The sequence below is a fragment of the Cottoperca gobio genome, chromosome 9 (assembly GCF_900634415.1).
Source record: "Cottoperca gobio chromosome 9, fCotGob3.1, whole genome shotgun sequence".
In the NCBI taxonomy this organism is placed as follows: domain Eukaryota; kingdom Metazoa; phylum Chordata; class Actinopteri; order Perciformes; family Bovichtidae; genus Cottoperca; species Cottoperca gobio.
The window spans coordinates 23,929,074-23,950,428 of NC_041363.1; the positions used below are offsets into that span (position 1 = coordinate 23,929,074).

The 21,355-nt window shown below is 41.1% G+C and overlaps 2 protein-coding genes and 1 pseudogene across 2 annotated transcripts in view; 1 reads left to right on the forward strand and 2 right to left on the reverse strand.

Annotated features, from left to right (window-relative positions):
- Positions 1-11,649, forward strand: part of prkg2 (protein kinase cGMP-dependent 2) — a 31,929-nt gene extending 20,280 nt beyond the window's left edge. The window contains exons 8-19 of the mRNA XM_029440248.1: positions 1,136-1,230; positions 2,269-2,337; positions 2,874-2,972; positions 3,150-3,300; positions 4,182-4,318; positions 5,853-5,942; positions 6,398-6,539; positions 6,860-7,023; positions 7,250-7,372; positions 7,788-7,850; positions 8,374-8,440; positions 9,312-11,649. Coding sequence (XP_029296108.1) covers positions 1,136-1,230; positions 2,269-2,337; positions 2,874-2,972; positions 3,150-3,300; positions 4,182-4,318; positions 5,853-5,942; positions 6,398-6,539; positions 6,860-7,023; positions 7,250-7,372; positions 7,788-7,850; positions 8,374-8,440; positions 9,312-9,407 — 1,296 coding nt within the window. The 3' untranslated portion in view covers positions 9,408-11,649. The remainder of the gene's footprint in view (positions 1-1,135; positions 1,231-2,268; positions 2,338-2,873; positions 2,973-3,149; positions 3,301-4,181; positions 4,319-5,852; positions 5,943-6,397; positions 6,540-6,859; positions 7,024-7,249; positions 7,373-7,787; positions 7,851-8,373; positions 8,441-9,311) is intronic.
- Positions 6,035-6,161, reverse strand: LOC115014175 (uncharacterized; annotated as a pseudogene).
- Positions 11,650-12,687: 1,038 nt separating the features above from the next.
- bmp3 (bone morphogenetic protein 3) lies at positions 12,688-20,440 on the reverse strand. Its single transcript, XM_029440229.1, is given in 4 exon segments — positions 12,688-15,167; positions 15,169-15,297; positions 17,897-18,810; positions 19,948-20,440. Coding segments are annotated over 4 exon segments (1,383 nt in total). The 5' UTR covers positions 20,225-20,440; the 3' UTR covers positions 12,688-15,104.
- Between the last annotated feature and the right edge of the window lie 915 nt (positions 20,441-21,355).

Consider the following 21,355-nt stretch of genomic DNA (forward strand, 5'->3'; position numbering starts at 1 on the left):
GCACATGACAAAGAATATTGAAGTTATGTCAAATCTGCAATTCAATGTAGATGAATTTCCTTGTGGAGACTTTAAACACTCGACTCATTGATTCATTGACTTAATTGCTTAGAATAATTAAAAAGAATCAGACTGTATTGGACATTATTGTAAACCTGACTCCTGAAATCATGCTTGAAGGTTATCATAACCAATAGAAAGTTAAAATAAACACAAAATAAATGTGTTTTCCTTCAGACCAGTTTTGGCCAATACTCCAACAACAAAACAGTATGTTGGTAGAGCTGTATGTGAGTCGGGGTGTGTGGGACTATGACTCACCCGCCCGTCTGTCTGATAAGTCAGCAACCTGACACCGGGGAGCGAGGGGAGATGGAGAGGGGCCAGAGCTGTGCACAGGGGACTTTCAAAATGCCATTATGAGGCGATGTGGGACAGCAGCTCCTCCGCGCTAAGCTAACCAAACCAAACCAGAGAGGAACACATGTTGTTTGGGAGAAAGGGGGCTAATACAGGAAATGGCTCCCCCCACCCCCTTGTACCCCCTGACCAGGGAGTGAATAAACTCTGAGAGCGCTTGCCACCAGGAAAAACAGGGGAAGTGAAGGTCACCGAGGTCAAACGGGACACTTAGCTAAAACACACCCCGGCCGTTACGGCTGTTATGTCAGTGCGACATTTCTTCGGCAGGATGGTGCCACGAGTGGGATGTTTGACCTCGACCGGGGTGGGCCACTGGTTTTTAAAGCCTCACAAATTAAGGAGAAGTTTCACAACATCCAGGCTGCAGGAGTATATTTGTTGAAAACTGCTGCTCTACGGGCTGGGGAAGAACCAGCAGAACAAACAGAGGCAGCTGATATAAACCCTCTCACAATGAATGTGTCTATTTTGACAGTGTCACCTAAAATATAGTACATAAACGCCACTTAATCACTCATAGCCATCATGTTCCAATTACTATAATTGAATATGTCAATTATTGTAATTTCTTAGGATTCTAACTTTTTACAATGCATGTAAAAATATTTGGAGAAAATTGAAAGCACCTGTAAAAGCTGCAGCAGTGAACTGGAGACGGCAGTGTGAAGAAGTGAAATGTGCTTTAGAGATCCAGCTGACATGTGTTGTGCAGGTGAAGGTGACCCAGACCACCGAGTCCCACAAGTTCCCGCAGATCATCAACACGCTGCAGAAGGGAGACTACTTTGGAGAGAAAGCACTTATAAGGTGAAAACAAACATCACACACCACCACCGACTGTCATTTTAATCATGCTTCTTGATTATTTAAAGAAATACGGTTCTAATAGCCAAGTCATGTTTATTTAAAACTGCCCAAAATCACACATTTGTCTCAACAACATAGAACACCCAGAAAACTCCACAAAAAACAACAACTTGCACTTACATGACTTGCTTTCAATATTTAAAGGGGACATATTATGAAAAACTCACTTTTTCAGTGCTTGTGCACATGCCTACCAACCCACTAACTGTGAAATAAGACCAGTCAGTCAGTTTTTTGTGGACTGCCTCGGTCAGAAAACATGGGATTTAACAAGTCATTCAGATTTAGCTCCCCTTTCTGTGTCACATGCAGACTCATTAGAATATTCCTGAGTATCTCCACCCACGGCATGAGAACTACCTTTGCAATTGTTCTCACAAGCCAATCAGAGCAGACTGGGCTTTTTCAGTAGGAGGTCTTAAAGAGACAGGAATTAAACGGAGCGTTTCAGAAAGAGCGTGAATACATTTATATTCAGACAGACAGTATTAGAACATTAAAGCATGTAAACGTGTTCTAGTAGAAACACAAAATACAAGTATACATCGGAAAAAAAGCTTCTGGTGGATCAGCAGCCTTTCAAAACCTTCAAAATAAGGAATTGTGCAATTTCAGTTGAACTGTATTTACATACCTGTAGCCCATAACATTTATGCTGTAATCTGCTGTAATTAGCTGCTCTACCTGCTTTTTAGCAATCATTACTGTTAAATTCTATTTTAATGTAGGATTTTAAAACCTTTTTGGATATAAAATGTTTCCAATATTGATTCACAGCTGTGACTATCTTGCACAGCCCTTCCTTGGTGCACTTTAGATAATCCCTCCTAATCCTAAAATCATTATCAAATAGTGGGAGACGTCAGAAATGTGTGTGTGTGTGTGTGTGTGTGTGTGTGTGTGTGTGTGTGTGTGTGTGTGTGTGTGTGTGTGTGTGTGTGTGTGTGTGAGTGATGTACATCTTGCTGTCTCTTTCAGTGATGATGTCAGGTCAGCTAATATCATCGCCGATGAGAACGGGGTGGAGTGTCTGGTCATCGATAGAGAGTAAGTATCTGAACTGTCATTTTCTGGAAACACAGAAACAAATATTGTTCCTTCTGTAACATAATGTTGTCAAGTAGCACTTTAGATTTACAGTTATTAGTACGACCAGAGCTTTTTGACAATTAAAAAAAAATGTTTTGGCTGTTTTGCGTGTTGACCTACAAGGGCTGGAGAGCATTAAAAAAAATGTATCTTATGAATTATTATACAAAGTTTCGTTGCATAAAGTATCACTATTAAGCAAACGCTGGGCAAGTTCTCTTTCTTTACCAGATTCGAAAATGCCAGTTCTGATATCTCCTTTTACCCTGAAGTCTGATGTCACTAACAACTACAACATATTCAGATATTACTGAGGAAAGATACAATGTGGTATCAGCTGCTGTCAACCGTCTGAAAAACCTTTTCTTTTGCCCCGATAAAATGCAGTTCTTTACCTCAGTGGGACTCTTGAGTTAAATAAAGTGTGTGTTATGAAGCCCATCAGCCAACATTCCAGTGGTTGCCCCGTTGATGTGTGGTTGTTGTTTTTCTAGGACATTTGATCAGACAGTGGGCACCTTCAATGAGCTGCAGAAGTACCTCCAAGGCTACGTGGCAACACTTGATCGTGACGACAAGAAGAGACATGCCAGGTAGGTGCAGCATAGAGAATGACAAGCTACATTTTAACGTTTGGTCAGAACAAAACTCATTTTTAAACCATAAACATTTTAACAGAGAGTGAAAGTATTAACAAAAAGTTGCTGTTTTCCTCATATTTGGAAATCTATACTTGGTTTCAATGCGGCTCCTCCTCTGTGTCCATCCAGAAGGTCGGTGTCGCGGCACCAGAGCCAGCCGCTGTCGGCCGACGTCATCCAGCTGAAGGACATGGTGGCGGTGTTTCCTCCATCCAGGCCCTTCGATCACCTGGAGGTCGTCGCTACTCTCGGGGTCGGTGGCTTTGGACGAGTAGAACTGGTGAGACCTGAAGCTACAAATTGTTATTAATTATTAATTTATTATTTTAAAAAATGACACTTAATAATAATAATAAATTGTATTTATAAGCGCACTTTTCATTTGAATAAACAAAACTCAAAGTGCATTTGCCAACACTGACTTAGAGTTGTCCAATGAGATGATGTGTGCAAGTCATTGCTACGGGAATCTTAAACAAAAGAGCGTCGTTGTGTACTTGCAAGCACTATATAAATTAAATGTATTATTATTATTATTATTATTATTATTATTATTATTAAGATTCTCATATTAAAGTAGCAAAAACTGACGCTAAGATTTAGGTCACAAATGTAACTTTATGAACTGAAAACAATGTTTTTTGATTATTCTTTGAATTTGCTGGAAAGAAATTAATAAATAATTAAGAGATATGTAATTTATTTTTATAGCACCTCAAATATTCACATTCTCTATTTAAGTTTTTTTCACGTAAATTTGTGATTATTTTCTCGTAAATTTACGGCATTTTTTCTCAGAATATTACCCTCTCTCCGTGGCTCGGTAACATTAGTTTATCTTTACCTACAATGGCCCCAATGCACCGTCGTACAAAGCTCCATATTAACTTCAGATAATCTTTAGTATATATATTTACACAGAACAAGTACTGTAGATTTTCGGCCCCGTAACTGACATTAAAAGTGCATTAGGAAGGGATCTTTTAATAGCCAGTATAAACAGGAGGAATGATTACAGCAGGAACACCTGTTTTATTGTCCCTATGGGAACCTGACTATTGTTTCAAAACTTGAAACATAATCTATTACAGCTGTGCTTTTCCAGGTGGAAAAGTCTGTCGTGCAAAAGGCCTTGTGACACCCTGTGATTTCTGTGTGCAGGTGAAAGTGCAGGGCGAGGACGTCACCTTTGCACTAAAGGTCATCAAGAAGAAGCACGTCGTGGACAACAGGCAGGAGGAACACATCCACTCGGAGAGGAAGATCCTCGCCGAGGCTCGCTCGCCTTTCGTCGTCAAGTCAGTCCCCCTGCTCAGCCTCCAAACCCATTTCCATTTTTTATCCTACATGATGAAGCTCTGCTCCATTAGTCTGGGAAAACAGTGCCCCGCTTATTAGTTTTTGATGAGATCACAGTTGAGGCCTCGAGCAGATTACATCTTCTCCATGGGGTAGAATGGCAGGGGATATTAAGATGTCCGCTGCAAAATGTAGTTATTTGTCATGAAATATTGCAGCAGTAGCTTTTCTTTGCCTTTTGTGAGATTACGGTGATCTAATTTCACCGTACGCAGTGGAACAGACTCAGATATTAAAGCCATTCTTCACCTTCTGAAACGCCTTTTCGCCTCCTCTTCATACACTCCATGTATTTATTTCACCTTTTTTCACATGTTTTAACTATTATCGCTTCATGTTTCTAATCTGTTTTCAAGACTGATTGTAGGGAGATCTAAGATGTGTCAGTGTGGTGGAGCGGTTAACATCGCTCTGCTGTCTCGAGTGTCTATGAGCGTGATCTTGAATCTGTACATGCTCCTGGGTTGCTGTTTGCAATTTACTCAAAACATTACCACAAGGGTTAATTAAAATCACATTAGTTAACATATCATTTGAGCAGTACTTTCTTTAAATATATTATAATATGTCTAAATATGACAAAGAGTCCAAATAAGGAGTTGTATAATAACAGCAGATAGTAAGAAAACAAGCTTAGAAAACATCAATCCCCAAACTATGAGGGTGATAGGCTCACATGAGAAAAAGATCTTGGATCATATGTTCACAGGGAAGCCTGGAGGAAAGCAGTACAGTCGTGCTTTTTCATGCAGCAGCAACATATTTAATTTAGAACTAGAATAGCACAAGTTGTTACTAACTTCGGTGTGTTCAAGAGCTTACAGAGTTTTTGGACGCTACAATAAAGATGTGCTATGTTGTATTGCTCAGAGCGTTTAAACAACACGTTGATATCTGTTTCCTAGTTGTTGTTCCGACTTGAGAGGTCATTCACGTAAATTTTCCCAATTGAAACTAATTTTTCCGATTACTCCAACATAACCTTGAATGCAGCACAAATGCCCAGATGCCCACACTGTCTCACAATGTTGGCAAACACGAAACATTAGTCGTGTGTCTGCCCTGTGATTCGGATCATCTCCAAAAAAAAAGCTTGATAATAAAAAAACAAATATTTTATAGTAGATTGGGGCCGCATTGATTAATTTAAGCATCCTACTCATTGTTTATGATCTGTATTGCATCATTAGTCTTTTATCTACTGCTATTTGTACATGTAGTTTATTAGTTAACTGTTTAATAGTAGGAAATAAAAAACATTACCAAATGAAATTGAATGTGGAATATTAAGGCAAGTTATTATTTAAGGTGACTGTTCAAATTGTATGATGTTTAATTGGTACACGGTACCAATTATATAATAGTAACGGGATACATGCTGATCAGAAATGATAGAATGCCTTGGCCATTGTTTATATGAAGGTCAAACCTTTTACTTTGAAGTTGAACTTGACTGTGCTTCTCTCACTCCAGACTCTATCGCACGTTTAAGGATAACAAGTATGTGTACATGCTGCTGGAGGCCTGTCTGGGTGGAGAGATTTGGAGTCTGCTCAGAGACAGGTACACTTTTCAAAAACCTAACACAATCCCCACATTTAACTTGGTGTCTGTAAAATACCATCCGTTCTACAGCATTGAGATTGATGGCAAAGCGACCCTCAGACAGGCGTAGCCACGGGAGGAACCCGGGGCCGCAAGGTGCGTTCGAAGTGTCGACGATCAATGTGTCCTGCAATTCACATTAGTTCTCGCAGCTAGCTGCGTTCTTCATCGACGTGACATTTTATTTCTGGCTTCTTGAATAAAGTGATGGCTTACTGTTAGGTTACCGTCTAATGAGGCGTCTATCCTGGAATCTCAGGTCCAGTCGTCATAAATCACTGAGTAAGGGTTGCCTGTGTTCAGGTGCATTTGTGTAATGAGACCACTTCTCCTGCTTCTCTGCCTCCTGAACAGCGTAGGATCTGACCCCACTTGTCAGCAAAAAAGTTTAAAATAGCCTTTCTCGTCTTTAGGGGGAGTTTTGATGAGCCCACTGCCAAATTCTGCGTTGGATGCGTCACAGAGGCTTTCGATTACCTCCATCGCAAGGGTGTCCTCTACAGAGACCTGAAGCCTGAGAATCTCATGCTGGACACTGAGGGATACATCAAACTGGTGAGTGATTGAAGATATTCTGTCTTAATGGAAGACTTCACTCACAAAATGATAATTTGTCTACCAATTACTCCTCCGTGTTACCTTGAATTCTTGAAGAAAACTGTGACGGAAAGTCGTTCTTTGGATGATGGAGATAAAGCTACGGGGGAGGGGGTTTCATGAGATCTAAAGAAAGCCTATAAGAACTTTAGTGCTGCTCAATAAAAATACAGTCCTCAAAGGCTCCTTAACGTTAGTGTAAAAGCATTAAAGTATTTTTTTGGGAAAGACTCCCGAATGGACTTTTGAGAACTAACTGATCAACTCTGCCTTTCAAGGTTGACTTTGGTTTTGCCAAGAAGATCCGATGCGGCCAAAAGACCTGGACCTTCTGCGGGACACCGGAGTACGTGGCCCCTGAGATCATCCTCAACAAAGGCCACAACTTCAGTGTGGACTTCTGGTCTCTGGGCATCCTGGTGTTTGAGCTCCTCACTGGCAGGTCAGTCATTTCCAGTTCCCAGTTTCCAGTCTGCAGCAAGGCTTTGTTGGACTCCGATACCATATAATCATCCTTCTTCTTGTTATCACTTCAATCTCGTTCCTGATTTGCTGTAATTACCGTTTGCTGACTTGAACAGAGTGCTGCTGAAAAGCTTCACTCCAACAGACCTCAGCTAAATCAACGAAACTAAATCTCTGCCTTTTTTCCCCCCTCCACTCCGCAGTCCTCCGTTCTCAGGGAGTGACCAGATGATGACGTACACTTTCATCTTGAAAGGCATTGAGAAGATGGACTTCCCCAAGAAAATCACCAAGAGACCCGACGACCTCATACGAAAGCTGTGCAGGTACAAGATCACCCGGGCAGAGCAAGATTTAAAAATGAAGCTAGTCCTCCAACCTACCACTTATACTATTTTTGCTCAGCCACCAAATCTCTCAGAACAGAAGCCGGTGATGTTTGATGACCTAAAGGAATTGTGTAGAGGAGTCAAATGTTAGTTTAGCAATCCAGACATTGGGCCTGAAATCCTATCTTACCTCCGTTTAGGATGACATTTAGAAGTGTTGGTGTTACAGAAACATTTCCTAACTGCATTTTGGAAAGAAATCCCATTTTATCTGAGAATAAGAAATTAGTTTTTACTAAATCCTATGGATTTTCTAAATCAGGATGTCATAGACCTTCTAGTTAACTGCCAAAAATGGCAGCAGCACTGTTGTTAGGTCAACCGTCATTTCCCACCCTGCTTTACTTTACAGGCGAAATCCCTCAGAGCGACTGGGCAACCTCAAAAATGGAATAACTGATATCAAGAAGCACAGGTAAGAGGGGGCTGACTCATTTTGTTGCTGATCTCTGTGGGAAGATTAGCCGAGCTATTAGCATTGATTGAACATTATGGACCTCAGCAATTAGATAATCACTGAACACAGTGTACTAGAGCAGAGGGATGCAAAACATATTTAAAAGACTTACTGACTTATTGGACTGTTCTTTCTTCACTGAACCTGCTTTTTTGAGAGAATATGAAGGCTGAGAGAGAAATGCAGGAAGGTATACAGTAGGCTCACAGGGGTTTAAAAAGTTATTTTATTCTTCATACTGGACCTACTTTAAGCCAATCACCCAGGAATAAGGGGGCAAGTTTGAGGCAAATGTCCGTAAAGGTTTCTCAGTAACACTGTAACATCCGAGGGGCAAGTTGCTCAGGGAACGTAATGGTGTCAATCTTTGATTTAATCTCATATGTGTTTGTGCTAGTAGGGTCACATTTATGATTACCCCAACACTGCCAGACAGAAATGTATATAGATTTACTCACAGATGTTTTTCTGCTCTCTGAAGGTGGTTTAATGGCTTCAACTGGGAGGGATTGAAGGCGCGGACTTTACCCTCTCCACTGAAAAGAGAAGTATGTATAGATATTTATTCAACCTTGTAAAACTAGGAGTCTTTGCAAGTCCTATTACGGATCAAATACTGGAATCAGTGATCGCAGACCTCGTGGTCTTTGGATGGTCCCCCTCCCCGAGTTGAGAAGTCGTTCTTCCGACTTCGGTGTGTTCATGAGCTCTGTTTTGAAATTTGGAAACAACATGGACGCTACAAAGATATGTTGTAGTTTATTGCTCAGAGTGTTTGAACAACATGTTTTCGAGTTGTCGTTGGACTGGAGGGGGCATTCAGGGGAAAGTTTTGTGATTACTCCGACACCACATGAATGCAGCACAATCACTATCTCACAATACGAAATAGATTTTTTGGCCTATGATTTGGATCTGCTCAAAATGTACTGGGTTCTTCCTTGGGCCATGATACACCCTTCCACCAAGTTTTATAAAGATAAATCCAGTTTCTTTTCTGTAATTCTGCTGACTCCTTGGCATGGTTTACAATGTACGGCTTTATTTAACTATCAGTGATGCAGTGAAAAAAACACTGAGTTTAACCATAGAAATACAGTGATTCAATTATTGTACTGAGTTGTGAAGTTTTGCATTAGTGTGTCTTGGAGCAGGCAGCAGTACCCCTTTACGTGTTTCCTTGTTCACGTATTATTGGGTTTACAAGAAAACCTATTCATGTTATTGCTAAATTCTGCTTTGCATGGGTCAACAAGCGCAGCAGTGGTTATTGATGCCTTTTTATTTTTATTTAGTTGCTTGGTCTGTAAATGGTCTTCCATTTGTGTTGGAATCTAAAACTGTTGGTTATTCAGGAGGCATCTTAAGAAATCCATCACTCACCCTTTTCCGCCTTCATTGTCTTCTCTTCCAAAACAGCTGACGGGACCAACAGATCACGGCTATTTTGACATCTACCCTCCAGATGAGGAAAGTCCTCCTGACGAGCTGTCTGGTTGGGACATGGACTTCTGAGACCTTCTGCTGCATTATTCCATTATTTTCCTTCCTTTGCACACCCTAACAACCGAAACGTAATGGGCAAAGGTGATCTCGCATCACCTCCGGCATGGTGGAAGTCCTCAGGTTCTGCGCAACAGTAGCTGCAAACAGCTGGTTACTTTATGAACTTACGATTGGCCATCTCAACACAAATGAACAGTTAGAGGAGATTTCTCCTTTGAGTTGGACTGGGAAGTTAAACAGCTTGTTATGTAACCATCACTGTCCTTTTGGTTTATATATCTGACTGACACTCTAGTTAATCAGGTACAATGTAGCGCTAATAGTGGTGCAGTAGTAGTGGCATGTCAGCGTAGCAAGCTAGAATCTGTAATAGTGAAAAGCTACTGAGGTTCTCCACAATCTGATGCTGAGAAACGATGCTCCTGTGTGTTGCAGTGGATCAACACACCCCTAAATCAAACACAGATGGCAGTGTTCGTGGGTGGGAAGCCAGTGAGGGATCAAGTCCTTGTTACTGCATTAATGACCGTTTCTGGATGTTTGGGACACTAAGCCTGGGTAAAGACAACACATGTGTGTGTTACTTCAGAGTTGGGTAATGTGAAACAGCTCTGCATTGTAAGACATCAAAAACACTTTCACCACTTACCGTCCCAACGACAGAGTGAAGCGACTTTGAAAGTGCGACATTAGATGCTTTATCTTTGCTGTAGTTTCAAAGTTCGTAGAGTTATTGATTGCAGCTTTTGCATTGCTAAGTTAGCCTGCAGGCTAAGTTACTCAGGCTTCATCTCAGACTGCTTTGGAGGGAGTAAGTCATGAAACACATCGGTGTCCCGTGTCACAGTATTATGTTTTCACATTCCTTAATCAATCTATGCTACGCCCCTATGATAATCTTTGACAGATACCTCTGATATTGTTTTCAGACTATTTTCTCTGGGCCCTCATGATGGCTCCAGATGTGGTTGGTAGGGAAATTGACGATGCAGCTGCAAAGTCCTTATTTCATACAGCTAAGGGGAATTTATGATTACATGTGCAGTTTGCTTACAGCTGGAGAGGAATGGAGGTGTGTCGGGAGAAGATATGTGTGGAGATGACGCTGCAAAAAAACGGCAAGCAACTCAAGAACAAACAAAGACTCTGGAGATGAGATTCTACTCCACTGCTTAGACGGCATCGAACCATAACAAATGTTAATGCTAAGAAGCATCAAGAGTTCCTTGTGCCAACAGTGTTATGCTCACAGTTCATCTCCACTGCCCAAAGTAGACACCCATAAAAGCATGAACATCTTCCCCACTTAAGTTATAGAGTGCGAGCATCCCGCGGCAGGGAGCCTGAGCTGCAGAAATATTTACCTTTTTGAAGCTGAGTCAACTCTGCGGTTCCCAGCTTCTTAAGCAGAAGGGGAGTTCTGCTCCGTCTGAGGCGTTGATGATGTGAGGAGGAGCAGCAAAGAGGTTAAACTGGAGTTAAGGGTTAGAAATATGGGTATTTTCCATTTTGAAACACTTGAGGTTTACAGTAAATCAACTGTGTACCAGGTGTCTATGTATATACGGTCTACTGTAAAGCACAAGCATCAAAAATACACAATTTATACAATCCAAGCTACTTGTTCCTTTATGTAAACCTGAAAAACCGGGTGAGTGAATTTTGTAAATAGCACATATATATGTATACATTGACTGGTGAATGTGTGTGTACAGTGTGTGATAATGTCTGTGTATGGAAGCAGCTGACATTCTTGGAGAAGCTGTGGCCTTAAGATAATGAGACTGATTTCAGGATACAGCTGTGTTTGTTCATATTTCAGATGGAGTTTTTGCTTTTGTTTTTTTATTTGACTTTTTTTAATTCAATCAAATATTTGTCTTAGCTGGTCAATTTAAAATGTATTTTATGCCACAATAGATTATTATATTTTATTTTATTACCAATATTTGCCGATCTTTCTCACCGTGGACATTTTGACTTGATGATCTTGGTCGGAGGTTAGGTTGTGTTTTTGTGTTCCTGTAACCAAACAGTTGTGTAAGTGATGTAAGTTTTGACAAATGAACTAGAAGAAATTTGTGAAGAAGAGTTTCAGACGTCACTTCTCTAAATAAACTTACAACAACCTCGTCAGTGTCATCTAGAGCTGTAGCGAATGTCATTCTTTTGAGGTTTTTGAACGAAGCTTTGAATTTCTTTTTTAAATCCTCCAACAAATTCTTCAATTTGAATAAAGAGATTCATTGGATCAAATTATTTTTTATTGAATCATCTTTCTTTAATGAATATAACTCAGTGCCTGCCTCCCTTTGTGTGTGGCAAGCAAAATAAGTTGTTAGTTAGATAAAAACATGTTGTACATTTTGGAAATGATGTGACATCTGTTTACGATCAATTTTGACTTTTGGACCTTGGACATTTGGATCACACGAGTCGGAAACAATCCCAAGCAGCACTGGAATATAATTCTACAAACAGTGAAATACAAAAAATATTAGTGTAGCCTAATCTTGATCTGCAACTGTGCAGGAGTACTGGCTTTAAACAGAATGACATCACATGCAAAACAACAAAATAGAAATGTGCATCATTCGAATGTCAATTTATGATTGCCGTTACGAATGAAGCTTCAAGCTTCATACAGCCCTAATGTGATTCGTACTTTACATTTTTTTTGTGGCCATTTTTTTGCTGCTATTTTAATTTTTACAGCTAGCTGGGTAGCTGTAAAAATAGATGTCCACATTTTTAAATCTTCCTACGAAGCTCTAATTGGCTGATTGTTTCTTCAACCAGAGAAACAGCCACCAATGAGCAAGCACCTGTTCTATTTGATCTGCAAAGTAAATTGGGGATTTGTGGAGCTATTCAGAGGTCTGCAACATGGTTAGCCATGAGTGTTATCGAACATGCTGGCTTACAGGGCCCCTAAATGAAACATTCATCGATAATGTCACTACACTTTACTGCAATGTCAGAATGTCTGCCACCAGAACGGCTTGTTGCTTAATTTGTGTGGATTCATGACTGAAATGTACCTCAAAATAAAGTTTTAGAAAAACAGAATTGTAGCGGAACTGTTTGCATCATTTCAAAAAGAAAGAAAGAAACTAAATGTATGCACACATGTTAGGCTATTTCAACATGCATACTGTACTACATCTTCCTAAGTACATACAGTATATAGTGACCTATATATATATAAAATGTCACACTGTATTTGAGATATGTTTTGGGAGAGAGAAAGAAAATACATTTTGAATCAAAAAAAGATCCTTGATAGATCTGAGTCTTGCATACTTTATTCATTTCTTTGAAAGCTTCGTAAGGATGGTCAGAGCACAGAGGGAGTTGGGGGGGGGGGGTGCTTTGACCCCCCTTTCCTGGACCACACCTGTACAAGATATGCAACATACAGAAAATAAATAGATGCATGTTAAAGGTCATTTCCATATACAAATATATTTTATGAAGCTTATTGTACAAGCATTTCTTTTTTACCTAAAGCATGACATTTACAAGATAGGGTTGAACGGTGAAGTAGAGTAAGCTCTTATAAACTGCTGGTATACTGTACTGTATATAAGGGTCTTTGATATTTGTAATCCATAACACATTTGTGAAGTTTAAAAACGGGTTGAGTCTCAAATGCGTCCAAAGAAAGGTCACGAAAACGGCTTGTCAGCAGTTGTCATGTCTGCAGTGTTGTTCTAGTACAAGCAGCCATTCCATTCTAGCACACGCTGATACGATCTGTATCGGCGCAGGATGAGGAAGCACAAACTGGAAAAAAAGTGTCAGTACAAAATATATAAAGTTAAAAAATCTTCCCTTAGCGATTGACACAAAATACATGTCTCTGAAATATCAAAATAGTGAATTATTTTAAATACATTTTAGAGTAAATTCCACTGGCGACGATACTTATCAAAAGAATATGCACTATGTTCACTCATTGTAGACTATTTTGTACCATAAAAAAACGATTCCCAGCTGCTTGCTTTGACTTCAGCTGAGCTCAGTTCTCTGAACAGGCCATGAATCAAATCAAACTTTTTGAAAAGCAGAAAACCACCCATTCAAAAGGCACTTCTATCTCGAGACATTACAATATCATCAACATATAGTGAGCTATATACAAAACAATGTACAAGTCTATAGAAAAAAGGTTTGCTGCTATATTTCAGTCTATTTGCTCTGCATAAATATTTGATTTGATGAACTCTGACAATAATGCACTCCCCAAGGCAACATTACGACATGTTAACTGCTCTTCCTGTTGTTCAATGTTGACCTGATGCAAAGTACATGTGATCAAATAACACACCCCATAATGATGTATGTATGTAAAATCCACTCATACAGTAATATTAAAGGCTTATGCGGCCCAGGAAAACAGACAAGATCTCCCTGATTATTCGATATATTATAGTTATTGCTGTTACTTTTTGTTTTTTAATTTGAAAATAATGACAATTTGAAAATCTGATGAGGAAATCTGGGTGAAAACTGGGGAATAAAATCACAGAAGCACAATTACTTTGAGTAATGCATAATGCAAATAAACTGTTCTGAAATTAAACGTCAGGTTCAGCCTGATATCAGGGTTATTGAAAGCATAAGTATTAATCTTCTATGCCTGGTAAGTTTCACAACTTATTTTCTTTCTTTCTGAGCTCATCAGGTCCAATAAGGGTTTCAAAATTCCACTCAAGCATCAAGAGGCCTTTAGAGTCCTGTGGTTTTACACTTGTTATAAACACATGGGGACAGCCCTTGTTCAATGTTTCTCCTCATGATATGCCATATCCCTTTATATTTCAAAATTACATCTGAAGTTTACTTGTAAAACATTTTCTTGGCAAAGCAAATAATGGGTCTGCTCCAAAACTCCCAATTCCAACTGTTAACGAAGACCACAAATGAAAAGTAGCTTACACTTCCGCATATAATAAACTCTTAAAATGTGGGTTCTGTACAACAACGGAGCAGTGATCTAAACACAAATATGTACGGCTATCTACTGTACCGTCTACGTCACAATTCTGGCTTTGGAATCTAATATATCTCTCTATAGCAGCCAAGCCAATAATTATACAATAACTTCTCATATAGTGAATAACACAGTGATAGTACAGACATAAATACATACAAATAGTAACAAAAACCATGCAAGTGTGAGCATAGACTTGGCGGTAACGACCAAAGACAACTTCGAGCTTTGAAGGAGAGAAAGGTGAGAATGATCCCTCAGAGGCATCGGGTCCAACTGACAGCGTTTTCCCTGGAAAGTGACTTTTCCTTCAGTTCTTGTCTCTCTTGTGCCTCGATCGGTATTTTGTATTTGTTGATTTTGAGTTTGTGATTCATTCACCTTGCTATCGCCCAACGGATAACTGAGATGCTAAAGTGGTGCCGGTGGAGATTTGACTTTCCACTCCAGTTATCCAGTTACGAGGATAACTCACGCGATCCATTCCTTCCCATGAACAGAGCAGGCTCCTCCTCGCACGCAACAACAGGTAGGACTCTCCTCCAGTGCAAACAAGGAAGTTGTGCTCAATGGCTGTTTGTATTGAATGAGTGTAAGACTAAATGAACGGGAGGAGAGTGTCGTTTTGGCTGAATGTGTGGCTTTCTTTTTTTTTCTTTCTGTATGACTTGAGTTTTATATGAACGGGCGTTTTAGAAAATAATTAAAAACTATCTACAGGCACAAGAATCTACAGTCATGTTCGGGTACACTTTGAGCACCACGTTCTTGTCCTTCGTCAAAGAAGAGGATGCTGAGGGAAGACATCTTCTCTGGGACACAGCACGGCTCAGGGATGCCCGGGACGACGCCCACTGCCCGCACTATGCTCTGGATGGTAGCGTGGTTAGAGGGCTTCAGAGCCTAGAGCAGAGGGACAAAGAGGATTAATGTTGTATTGCTAAATGACATGATCAAAACCAATCACTTTAAAAGCAAAAGTATTCCTGATGCACTTAAAGAAAAGGTTTCTAACAACGTGGGACTTATTTCACAGTTTTGTTCCTCTCCATAATACTCAAAGATCACGGACATCAATGTCAATAACAAGAAGTCTCACATAAATGAATGTATTTGAAAGAGAACAAGAATGGGAATGGTATAATTATTTGTCAAAATGTCCGTTGAAAAACTGTTGACTTGTTTCCAACCTGTCAGATCATCTGACTTTGTTGTGATGATGTTATCTGAGCCATTACTTTGTGAGGACGGTGTTATACAACCATTAAACACATAGCCACATCTACAACTCTTCTCCGCCAAGGCCAATGGTGCATTCACATGCTCCACGGATGATACCAGTTCCAGAGTTGGGAAGTCGTTCTTCCGACTTCGGTGTGCTCATGAGCTTTAAGTCGTACTATGGAAACAACATGGACGCTACAGAGAAAATGTGTTGCAGGCCTATTTTAGTTTGAGTGTTTCCAGTAGTTGTGTGACAACGAAAAAGGAAAGGAAACGTATCAGGTGAGTCATGACATGTGAACCGAGATTCATGCCGCCTGTTCCGACTTGAGGGGGCGTTCACTTGAATTTTCCCATTTGGGAACAAATTGTTCAGATAATTCTTGCAATGTTAATGAAAGTGAAACTTAGTCCATGTATCCGCCCCTTGATACGGATACGCTCCAAAATTGAAAGGGTTCTTTCTTTGCCCATACTACACTCTTCCATCAAGTTAAAATTGGGGCCGGTAGTTTTCCTGTATTCCTACTGACTGACAAACGGACGAACCGAGTGGTGGAGGTAACACCACCCAAGGTATAATAGTCCAGAATTTTCCATTAGGAGTCCTTGAGAGCATCTTTAACAGATCTCTTTGTGTTTTACCAAAGCATCTATAATTTGGATCGCACAGCAACCGCAAATCATAGTTAATTTGACGAGTTAGCATATCTATCATATTAACAGAATATTGTTCAGTGCATCCCACAAGCAGCTGCAGGTAGATCAAAGTCTGAGTGCTGGCTGTATCCCTGGCAGTTCACACACCTGATCAGCTGCTTCATGTCTTAGCAGGATCCTATAAGTGACAGGGCACCTTCTAATTGTAGCTATTTAGCAGCTTCTAAAGCTTTAGCCTGACAGCGGAGAAACAACATCACAGGATCACAGGCAGCAAACCTACGGGAGAGGGAGGAGGTTGCCTTAGGCCCGAGGGCCTACTTCTGGGACTAATTACGTCCGACTACAAAGGCCGGCGACTCCGAGGTAATGAATTAAGTGGATGGATCTCGTGCATTCCGGCCATGTTTAAAATACCTGTGATGTTATCTTGTCACCGGGGCCACAAGCTACGAGGGGAGCTGATGTTAGTTGAAGAACATTTTCTTTATTTCTCTCACTTCTTTGTATGTTATTCGAAATATGTAAAACCATATGTTCTGTTTCCTGCGACTGAAGAGAAACAAGAAAGGCATAAGACCGAGTTGCTTCCCTAAAGGTTCTTGTTCGTCTTCCTTTAGTATGGTTATTAAGTTTTAATGATTTTCGATGTCGAGGTCAGCCACACGCTCCTCCGGTAGTCGTACATCTGAGCTGGACTATTTTCCACTTTTTGTTACAAAGCCATTTAGATTACATCATCTGTCATTTTAACCACTTTTCATTGTGCTTGGTAAAGTAAGACTATGCTTTGGATTAACCTTTTATATTTAAATCATATAAATGTATCTCTGATGCATACTTTCAAAGACTTAATGACCTTAATTTATAACATATACTGTAGAAGATAAAAGCCCGAGCTGGAACTATTTTACCCTGGAAGAGGGAGATTAAAGCAGAGGGCATTCAGTTTCTTTGGCAATATCATCTATAATATAAGACAGATAGGCTTCAGGGACATCTGATGTTAATGTTATCCAAGCAAACTTGATATAGAGCAGTAACAGCTACAGTGAAGGGACTGAACATTTAATGGCTGGATGTACTGACTGTTTGCATAATATATACCATACTGGCTGAAAAAAGCACAGACTGATGCGAGTAGTCTTCTGGACTGTATGTTGAGTTCTAGTGGCACATCATGTGTCAGTGCATCAGTGCGAGCATCTCAAACACTTTTATATACATTTATGAGCTGACAAAACAGATTAAGAGAGAAAAAAATGAAACGTAGGACCAGAAGACTACATGTTTTGGCTGAGAGGAAACAGAACTTGGTTACAGGAAATGTTGGAAGTATACGCTAGTAGTGCTTCGGTTCCCAACTGTTTTGGCCCGTGACCCCTAAAGAAAAGCCCCTTCTACTTGTTCCACATGTTGTCTCTATTGGTCATGACCAGGTCATCCAAAAGTACTTTTTTTTCTTCCTGTTTTATTTAAATTAAATTAAGAGGCCTGAACATGTTTAAATAATCCAGTAATTCCCAGGAAAAGAAACAATTACAATTTGCGGAATATATGTAATTTTGTGTAGCATTAATGCTTTGTGTGCGGTTAGGAACCACTACAAGATTCTCACCTTTGGCATGGGGAACTGGCAGGACCCTGAGCAGTAGTAGGCATCAAACGACTTGGGTGATATAATCCATTCACTCCATCCGATGTCAGCGAAGTCCACTTTCAGGTATCTCCGAGCGCAGTTCCTGGGCTCAATCCACTGCTTCTTTCGCGCCTTTTTAATCGTCTGCTCGTCGAACTGCAGCAGGGGCATTTTGTGCCGCTGGTTCTTGCGTGTCTTTTTACGTGGCCGTCGGGGCTGCTTGTTTTCAAAAGGTTCGTACGGACTTGTCTCATCCCACCCGGGCGTCTCGTACGGATACTCGGGCCCGGGGAGTTCATTGTTTTGTAACGGGAGCAGAACGTTCACCGAGCGCTTGTTTCTGGGCTGCAGCTGTTCTTGTTCAGTGTTGTTTCGCTCACGCAGTCCCAGTTGTGCAATGGAGCCCTCCCCTCCCACCGAGTGGTGTCTCTGGAGGGTGGCTACCACACTTTCAGGTTCTGAAATGGCAGAGTCATTGGCGTAGACCAGGATGTAGGGTGAGCGGTCAGACAGGAGCTTCTTCCACTGCTGGGGCCCTTGTGAAGCCACTTCAATCCCTATAAGCAGCTCATCGTGGTGTTTGGCCTGGTTGACCACACGAGTTATGTCCTTCCACTGCCAAGATATGAAGTCCCTGTAGAGGGTGGACACGTTGATACGAAAGTGTCCTAGAGTTCTTATCTTGTTATCTACCGAGGCGAAACTCCAGATGACCATGTGAATGTGGTTGTGCCTCCGGGGGCCGTGGCGACCACAGCTGTTGGACCTGGAGCAGCCCTGGGTTCTGTTCTGAAGGTCCCCGATGTAATAATGAAGAGTGGCAGACAGAACGTCTTCTGACTTGGTGAGGGCGGTGAGGTTGAAAATCTGCAGCTGCTTGTTGTTTATCGTACCTGCGTATATAACAAATAATATTATTTACACGATGCAACACAGTTTATATTTACTTTTTTTGCAGATTATGTAAGTATGCTGTTGGTTTCATTGACCCAGGTTAAGAAATATGTTCTGCCTCTACCCCATTAAAAGGCACCCTTTCTTCAAAGGATAGTAGTTTAACTGAACACCTTCCACAGTGATGTGTGTGGATCATCCAGAGTAACAGGATGGTGCTTCTGGAAAGAGGTGTTGCTGCTGACTTAAAAAAATATATAATATTTCAATCTCTAAGCTACACAACTGAAATTCTACACCACTGTTGTGGGATGGGAGCAAACTATCTCAAATAATTTGTAATTTGGGTGAATTGAGCCTTTACATGCCATGACATACAGCTTCCGGGCGATAGGAGGCAGTATAATCTAACAAACTTTGACCCTGAATGGAAACTGGTCGTCTTTAATAGTGCACACGTCCAAGTGATAATAACTCAGCGTGGCCTGTAAAGCAATTTAGAGTTTATAATATTAAAGTTACTAGAAACGTTCCCGGAGAAAACACTAATAAAACCATCTGAAATGCAGAAGCTCACTGCGGTGAAAGCTCCCCAATTCTGCCGCGACACAGGCTGGCTGGGCAGCTGCAAGATGCTGGTCCGGGTGGAAATATATCTGGAATATCTGACAATATAATCTGAAAGTGAGAAAATAAATGCTGAGGGAAACGATTTTGTATGCAGAGATATGATGCGGAATGTGTGTTGCTGGCGCAGGGAATGGGTAACAGGTTGATCACATTTCCATTACTGGATCAACAGGTGTATCTCGGTTTCAGCTCAGTAAACCAGCACGTGAATGGCTCCAGTTTTAACAAGTTTTGGTTGCTGTTTTTTTGTTTGTTTTAAAACCTAAATCAGGATAATAAACATGTGTGTACCGAAATGTGTCTTTTCTTTAATATGCATATTGCGCACACCTTCTGCGGCCACACTCCTCGGTGCACTTGTAATGTGCGGATCATTCCAATTGAGCAAGACGTTACCAGATCCAGTGTATAATTACCAACACTTACACAACAAGGTATGCATGCATGCCCTCTCTAAACTGGCAGAACACGGCGTTGTTAACATGCGTAAAACTTTGGACACCTACCCCAATGCGCTTTGAAACTGCGGACTGTGTTGCCGTCCTTGAAGGGAAATCCAGCCCGATTGTACTTTGCGTAAAGCATCTGCATGTGTTCCGTCATTGTATCCTGTAAAAGCAGATTCTGGTCGTCTTTCTCAGGGTGCTTTTTATCCTCCGATTGCATAATATCCACCTTTCGTCTGTCAGGGAAACTGTCTTTTTTCAGCATCGCGCAGTATCCAACGCACAGATAACTCCATCCGTAAAGCAACACGACCACAAATCGAGAGTAGAGAGCCATACTGGAGCCAAAGCGAAGGTAGCAGCAGAAAAAACAAGAGTTGTGGAAAACCTATCACGTTTCCAAAAGTGGTCCCTATCTCCAAGAAAACATACCATCACCTAAAGAGTCCTCTGTTAGAAAATGATACCATCACCTTTACCACCAGTCACAGCAAGAGAACATTAAGAGCCGTATCCAAGTTGTTTCTCTGCTTTTGGCAAGCTGCAGGTCTAAACTTGGTAAATGATAAAAGTGTCAGCGCACAGCAGAAGGTGTAATGCAACAGATGCAGGAGAACTAAGCTGCTTAAACAACGACGCTCTTGGTTTTGTATCTGAGCTCTGAGCTGATTTCAGGACCAGCAGTCAACCGTCCCCCCGTCTCAGCTTTCATTGAAGGTAAAGCATGTTGTGCTTGGTATTATAGGACTTGTGGGACCAGCTGGGTATTCCTCTCTCTCTCTCTCTCTCTCTCTCTCTCTCTCTCTCTCTCTCTCTCTCTCTCTCTCTCTCTCTCTCTCTCTCTCTCTCTCTCTCTCTCAAATCACACACACACACACACACACACACACACACACACACACACACACACACACACACACACACGGGGAGAGAGTTTCCTGTTCAGGATACTTTTACGCACATTCAGCCTTGGGACAAATTATCTAATGTTATCAAGAGCTGAAGGAGACTGTTTTGTCAGTTCATTCGAGACGGATCTTTAAAAAATATTTTATTAAAAGGACATTCCGCCGATGTATTGAACTGATTTGAATATCTAAACTGCTGCCACAGAGCAGCCCCTCCGTGCGTAATTTCTACTCCGCAGTGCTGTGCGTCTGGGCCGCGCTGCTGAATGAAGCGGCTTATTGTCGGCATTAAAGGCTCTCTCCCCTATTTAGTTTAGTTCAATGGAGTTAAGCAAACACATCCTGTACCATCACGGTCCCATCCGGATGCTGTACTTTGCCCCCCCCCCCCCTCTCTCTCTCCCCACCGTCCCCCCCAAAACAGCCCATCCAGGCGGGGTTTAAACACCCAGCCGCCCTCCACCCTCCGCCACTGGGCTTCTCTTTCAGGGGCACTCGGGAGGAAATGATTAGGGCATTTCCCCGCCCTTGGACATCTGATGGCAATAATATAAGCATGC